The sequence below is a fragment of the Melopsittacus undulatus genome, chromosome 22 (assembly GCF_012275295.1).
Source record: "Melopsittacus undulatus isolate bMelUnd1 chromosome 22, bMelUnd1.mat.Z, whole genome shotgun sequence".
NCBI classification, from domain to species: Eukaryota; Metazoa; Chordata; class Aves; order Psittaciformes; family Psittaculidae; genus Melopsittacus; species Melopsittacus undulatus.
Window position 1 is genome coordinate 245972 of NC_047548.1, and position 7482 is coordinate 253453.

The following is a 7482-nucleotide window of genomic DNA, read 5'->3' on the forward strand; positions in this document are numbered from 1 at the left end:
CGGAGCCAAAGCAGGAGGCGGGGCCTGGGGGTTCAACGTTTTATTTGGCACCATTCGCCCCTCCCCTTCTGTGACGTCATCACAAGGGGCGGGGCCGACCCCCCTCCAGTGTCTGCACAGCCCCTCCCCAGGAGGCGGGACTTCCGGTTTGCCCTCCCCCCGAAGGGGCGGGGCTTCCTGCCGTGGATGGAGTCCGCGCCCTGGCGGGGGCGGGACTTCCTGTAATGCCCTTTGAACGGACCAATGGGGCGCCGCGGTGGGCGGGGCTTCATCGCTGTCCGGTCCGCCCAGCGGTGGGCGGGGCTTGCCGCGTGCCGGCCGCTCATTGGTCGGTGAAGGGGTCCCGTGGGCGGGGCTCTGGCTCGCCGGGGGGCGGGGCCCTCCGGGGGCCGCTCACGAAGCTCCAGGGGTCAATGCGGGGTCGCAGGGGGGAGGGGCGGGGCCGGGGCCGGGGCGGGGCCAGCGGAGAGGGGGGGAGGGGCAGCGCCGGGCCTGGGGGAGGGGCAGGGTCAGAGCTGCCCCGTGGAGCCCAGAACTGCCCCATAGACCCCCATAACTGCCCCATGGATCCAATAACTGCCCCATGGAACCCAGAACTGCCCCATAGACACCCATAACTGCCCCATGCAGACCATAACTGCCCCATAGACCCCCATAACTGCCCCATGGAGACCATAACTGCCCCATGGAACCCAGAACTGCCCCATAGACACCCATAACTGCCCCATGCAGACCATAACTGCCCCATAGAGCCCATAACTGCCCCATGGAACCCAGAACTGCCCCATAGAGCCCCATAAGTGCCCCATAGACCCCCATAACTGCCCCATGTAGCATCGTAACTGTCCCATTCAGCCCATAACTGCCCCATGGAACCTAGAACTGCCCCAAATAGCATTGTAACTGTCTCATAGAGCCCATAACTGCCCCATAGACCCCCATAACTGCCCCATGGATCCAATAACTGCCCCATGGAACCCAGAACTACCCCATGTAGCACCATAACTGCCCCACAGACCAGTATAACTGCCCCCCTGAACTGCCCCATAGATCCCTGGACCTGCCCCACAGGGCTCAAAACCCCCCATCACTGCCCCATAACCACTGCCCAGAACCCTATAGACCACATATCTGCCCCATCCACTCAATAACTGCCCCAAACACCCCACAACCACCCCACAGAGCCCCACAAACCCCCCACGGCAGCCCCACATCCACCCCACACCCCCCCCCCCATCAGGAGCTCCCCATAGAGCCCCATGGGGTCACCGCCATTACTTACCCCAGGGGGGGGGCCCAGCACCGGGGCTCAGCTCACGGGGTCTGGGGGGGGCCGGGGGCGGTGGCTGCAGCTCGGGGGTCCCGGGGCTCCGGGGGGGCCTTGGGGTCCGGACCCCCCCTGGTTCCGGGCTCCGGGGGCTCCGGGGGCTCCGGGTCCCATCCGGCTCCAGGGTCCTGAGGCTCTGGGGGGGTTTTGGGGTCTGGACCCCCCCTGGCTCTGGGCTCCGGGTCCCATCCGGCTCTGGTGTCCCCGGTCTGGGGGTCCCGGGGGTGCTGAGCTCCGGTGACCCCGGGTTCCGGACCCCTCCCCCCACATCGGGGGGGGGTCCTCGTCGGTGCCATCGGGGGGACATGCGCAGGAGCCCCGGGGAGGGGGGGGGGCTGCGGGGGGGGTCGGAGGGGGGGGGGCGGGGCGAGCTCCCGGCCCAGCCCCAATGACGCCAACAGGGCTGAGCCCCTGAGCAGCGCCCGGCGCAGCAGCCGCGGGGTCCCCCCCCCCCCCCGCTCCCCCCGGGGCTCCTCGGGGTCGGCCTCACCTGCGGGACATGGGGGGGGGGGTCAATGGGGGAGGACCCCAAAAAGTGACCCCTCCCCCCCCTTCCGGACCCCCCCATCCAGGAACTCCCCTTCGGGACCCCCCCCTTTGAGACCCCCTCCCCTTGGGACCCCCACCCTTTGGGACCCCCCCTTCTGGAACCCCTCCCATTCAGGACCCCCCCATTTGGGACCCCTCCCCTTCAGGACCCCCCCTTCGGGACCCCCACCCTTTGGGACCCCCCCTTCGGGCTTCACCATTGGGGGACACGTCCCCAGGGCTCAGCTCCTCCGTGTCCTGGCACCAGGTGCTGTCATCCGGGCGCAGCCTCCACCTGCGGGGGGGGGGGGGGGGGGTACCATTAATGGGGGGGGGAAGGACCCCCCCGGAACCCACCCATAGGACCCCAGTATGGGAACGACCCCCATGGGACCCCCCTGTATGATCCACCCCTGTATGGGACCCATCCCAGCGGGACCACCCCCATGGGACCCTCCTCCATAGGACCCCCCCATAGGTCCCCCCATGGGACCCCCCCCCATAGGGACCCCCGATGGGACCCACCCCATACGACCCCCCCATACAATCCTCCCCATGGGGCCCCCCCATGAGACCCCCCCCAATGGGTTCCCTCCCCATAGGAGCCCCTCGGGACCCACCCCATAAATCCCCCCCCATAGGATCCCCCCCATAGGACCCCCGCCATGGGAGCCCCCCCCCCCATAGGACCACCCCACGTGACCCACCTGCCATTGGGGCCGCTGCCCCTCCCCCCTTTCCGCTCCGCCCCCCCCGTCCCCCGCGGCGCCTCCTCCTCGTCCTCCGGCTCCACTAGGGGGCAGAGAGGCGGCGTGACGTCACCCAATGACGTCACACCGGCGGCGGCGTCACAGCCAATCGCAGAGCGGGGAGGCTGTAACGTCACTTTCAGGGCGTGCCCGGATTGGCTGCTCCCCCCCCCCGGCGATGACGTCACTCACGCTGGATGGCGCGCAGGCGGGGGAAGGGCGGGGACCCCCCCCCAGGCCCCTCCTGGGGGTCGCGGGTTCGGGGGTCACCCCCCGGCGCTGCCTGAACCGTCAGCCGGTGCTTGAAGTCTATGGGGGGGGTCAAGGGGGGTCAGAGGGACCCCAAACCCCCCCAGACCCCAACTGCCCCCCAAAACCCACCCCAAAGCCGCTTTGCCCCCCTCGATCTCCCCATAACCTCCCCAAACCCCCTTCCCTACACAGACCCCCCAAAGCCCCCAGCACTCCAAATGCCCTGGACCCCCACATGTGCCCCATAGCCCCCCAAAGCCCCTGCACTCCCATAGCCCCACATAGCCCCTGCAGTCCCATAGCCCCCCAAAGCTCCTGCATCCCCATAGCCCCCCATGGCCCCTGCACCCCAATAGCACCCCATAGCCCCTACATCCCCATAGACCCCCAAAATCCCTGCATCCACATTAGGCCCCCAAAGCCCCTCCATCCCCATGCCCCCCTAGCCCCTACATCCCCATAGCCCCCATACCTCCCATAGCCCCCATACCTCCCATAGCCCCCACATCCCCAATAGCCCCCCATAGCTCCTACATCCCCATAGCCTCCCAGAGCCCCTGCACCCCCATGCCCCCCATATCCCCCCATAGAACCCCATATACCCATACCCCCCCATACCCCCCATAGCCCCCTATACCCCCCATATCCCCCATAGCCCCATACCCCCCATATCCCCCCATATCCCCCCATAGAACCCCATATACCCATACCCCCCCATACCCCCCATAGCCCCCATAGCCCCCATATCCCCTACATCCTCATATCCCGCCATACCCCCCATAGCCCCCTATACCCCCTATATCCCCCCATAGCCTCATATCCCCCATAGCCCCATACCCCCCATATCCCCCCATACCCCCCCACACCCCCCCTACCCCATACCCTGGGGCATGCCGATGTGGTCCGCAGGCCGCCGGGGCCTCCGGAACTGGGGCCTGCGCCTCTTGGGGGCGGGGGGGGCGCGGGGGGGGCCCCGGAGCATGAGGCTGAGCTCGCGCTCCAGCACCTCCAGTTCCCGTTGCGCCAGTTCAGCCTCGCGCTGCCGGAGCCGCTGAGCCTGCGAGCGCTGGGCACGGGACGCGCGCGCCACGGCCTCCTCCCGGCTGCGCAGCTCCTGGGGGGGCAGAGGGATGGGGGGGGTGATGTGGGGTATGGGGTGTGGGATAGGGGGTATGGGATATGGTGTGTGGGGTATGGGGTATTGTGGGATGTGGGGTATTATGGGGTATGGGGCATGAGGTATGGGAGATGAGATATGGGATATGGGGTATGGGGTATTATGGGATATGGGGTATGGGGTATGTGATATGGGGTATGGGATATGGGGGATGGGGTATGGGGGATGGGGTATGGGGTATTATGGGATATGGGATATGGGGTATAGGATATGGGATGTGGGGTATGGGGTATGGAATATGGGGGATGGGGGATGGGGTATGGGGGATGGGATATGGCATATGGGGTATGGAATATAGGGTATGGGGTATGGAATATGGCGTATGGGATATGGCATATGGGGTATGGGATATGGGGGATGGGCTCCGTCACCTTCTCCCTGGCGCGCAGCTCCCCGAAGAGCCCCTGGATCTCTCGTCGCCAGCTCTCCTGCAGGCAGTGGAAGGACTCGGGGGGCCCCAACCCCCCCGGCTGCAGCCCCGAGAGCCGCCGCAGGATGGAGCCGAAGCCAGGCCGCCGGTGGGGGTCCTGCTCCCAGCATGCTGCGGGGGGGGGGGGTCAGGGGGAGGCACAGACCCCCCATCCATCCGGGCACCCCAATATCCCTGCCCCCCACCCCATAACCCAGTGCTCCCCATTGACCCCCATCAACCCCCCCATTGCACACCAGGGACCCCCAAATCCCCCCATTCGTGCCCCCCCACCCCATAACCCAGTTCCCCCCCATTGCCCCCCATCACGAACCTGCCAGGAGCTGGGCCAGGGGCTGGGGGCACGTGGAGGGGATGGGCAGCGTCAGTTTGTTCACAGCCACCCCATAAGCCACAGCCAGGGCGTCGATGCCGCGGTACGGGACCTCCCCGGTGAGCAGCTCCCATAGCAGCACCCCATAACTGCGGGGGGGGGGGGGGGGGGGGGTGAGTGCCCCACAACCACCCTAATGGCTCACCCCAGCCCCCCCATCACCCCTATTCCATGGGTCACACCAGGGACACCCAGCACCCTTCAACACCCCCACCCCATGGGGCCCCCATCTCCCCCATCCCAACGTCATCCCAGCCCCCCCATCACCCCCACCCCATGGGGTCCCCATCCCCCATCCCACACTCACCCCATAGCCCCTATCACCCCTATTCCATGGGATACTCAGCACCCTCCATCCCCCCCATCCCATGGGGTCCCCATCTCCCCCATCACCCCCATCCCATGGCTCACCCCATGCTCCCCCATCCCCCCCCGCCCCTCCCCCACCTCCAGACGTCGCTGCCCCTGGAGAAGGTGGATGTCCGGATGACCTCCGGTGCCATCCATGGGTAGGTTCCGGCCGCGCTCATCCTGGTTGTTCTCTGCCATTCCCGAGCCAGGCCCAGGTCTGTGATCTTGAGCAGAGGCTTCGGGCCCGCGGCGGCCAACGGCTGTGCCAGCAGCACTGCGGCACCGGCACCGGGGTCACGGCACCGGGGTCACGGCACCGGGGTCATGGCGCCGGGGTCATGGCACCGGGGTCACGGCGCCGGGGTCACGGCACCGGGGTCATGGCACCGGGGTCACGGCACCGAGGTCACGGCACCGGGGTCATGGCACCGAGGTCACGGCACCGGGGTCATGGCACCGGGGTCACCGCACCGGGGTCATGGCACCGGGGTCACGGCACCGGGGTCACCACTCTGGGGGCACCGCAATGGTACCACCCACCCAGCAACCAGGGGTACCCATTGCCCCCAGTGGGTGCCATTCACCCCCATTGCCCCATTCACCTCCATTGACCCCATTCACCTCCATTGACCCCATTCACCGCCATTGACCCCATTTCCCCATTCACCCCCATTGTCCCCATCATCCCCATGGATCCCCATCACCGCCATTGACCCCATTCACCTCCATTGACCCCATGACCCCCATTGACCCCACCACCCACATTGACCCCATCACTCCCATTCACCCCCATTGACCCCATTCACCTCCATTGACACCATCACCCCCATTTACCCCCACTGACCCCATGACTCCCATCATCCCCATTTTCCCCATCACCCCCATTCATCCCCATTGACTCCATGACCCCCATTGACCCCATCAATCCCATTCACCCCCATTGACCCCATGACCCCAATTGACCCCATGACCCCATTCACCCCATTCACCCCCATTGTCCCCATCACCTCCATCACTCCATCACCCCCATTGATCCCATCACCCCCACTGACCCCATGACCCCCATTCATCCCTATTGACCCCATCACCCCCATCACCCCCAACACCCCCATTGACCTCATCAGCCTCATTGACCCCATCACCCCCATTCATCCCCATTGACCCCATCACCCCCATTGACCCCATTCATACCCATTGACCCCATCACCCCCAACACCCCCATCACTCCCATTGTCCCCATCACCCCCATTGACCCCATCACCCCATGACCCCCAACACCCCCATCACCCCCATTGTCCCCATGACCCCCATTGACCCCATGACCCCCATTGACCCCATTCATCCCATTGTCCCCCATCTCTCACCGTTGCTGGACTTGAGGTCCCGGTGCAGCACGTGCACGCTGGTTCCGCAGTGCAGGTACCGCATCCCGCTGGCCACCTGCCGGGCCCAGTCCAGCAGCACGGCGGGGGGCACGGTGCGTCCGGCGAGTACCCGGGACAGCGGCCCCCCCGCCGCGAACTCCATCACCAGGCACAGGTGGGCGGGGTCGAGGCACACGGCGCGCAACGCGATGACGTTGGGGTGGCGGAGCCGCACGTACAGCCGCGCCTCCCTCCGCAGGCTGGCTGCTCCGGCCGCGCCCGCCTCCCCCCGCGCCGCCTTCACCGCCACCACCTCCCCCCGCCACGTGCCCCGGTAGACGCGTCCGAACCCCCCCGCCCCGATGAGCTCGTCCAGGCGGAGCTCAGACAGCGACGCGCACGGGAGGGGGGGGGAGGGGGAGCGGGAGGGGGGGGGGGTGGGGGAGCGGGAGCGAGGGGGGGAGGGGGAGCGGGAGCGCGGGGGGGGAGGGGGAACGGGAGCGGGGGGGGGGAGGGGGAACGGGAGCGGGGGGGGGGAGGGGGAACGTGACCCGGACGGGACGGGGGGGGATGGGGAGCGGGACCCCCCCGCAGGGGATGGGGGTGGCCAAGCCCAATCCATGCGGTGCTGAGTCCCCCAACACACCCCCCTGCGTTCTATGGGGGTTCTATGGGTGCCTCTTATAGAGCTCAATGAGGTCCTATAGGTGCCCAAGGGGTTCTATAGGAGCGTCTTATAGGAGCCCAAGGAGGTCCTATGGGTGCCTGGGTTATAACAGCACTGCTTATAGGAGCGTAAGGAGATCCTATGGGTGTCCAAGGGGTTCTATGGGTGCCTCTTATAGGAGCTCAATAAGGTCCTATAGCTGCCTGGGTTATAAGGGCACCTCTTATAAGAACCTAAGGGAGTTCTATGGGTGCCTCTTATAGG

General features: G+C 66.7%; 1 protein-coding gene across 1 annotated transcript; it reads right to left on the reverse strand.

Moving 5' to 3' along the window:
• Positions 1-322: 322 nt before the first annotated feature.
• Positions 323-6990, reverse strand: MAP3K11 (mitogen-activated protein kinase kinase kinase 11; the record flags this gene model as incomplete). Its single annotated transcript, XM_034071840.1, has 11 exons — positions 323-492; positions 1283-1323; positions 1691-1817; positions 2074-2150; positions 2563-2647; positions 2797-2913; positions 3739-3970; positions 4405-4574; positions 4777-4925; positions 5284-5461; positions 6552-6990. Coding segments are annotated over 11 exons (1785 nt in total), but the record flags the coding sequence as incomplete, so codon positions are not given.
• Between the last annotated feature and the right edge of the window lie 492 nt (positions 6991-7482).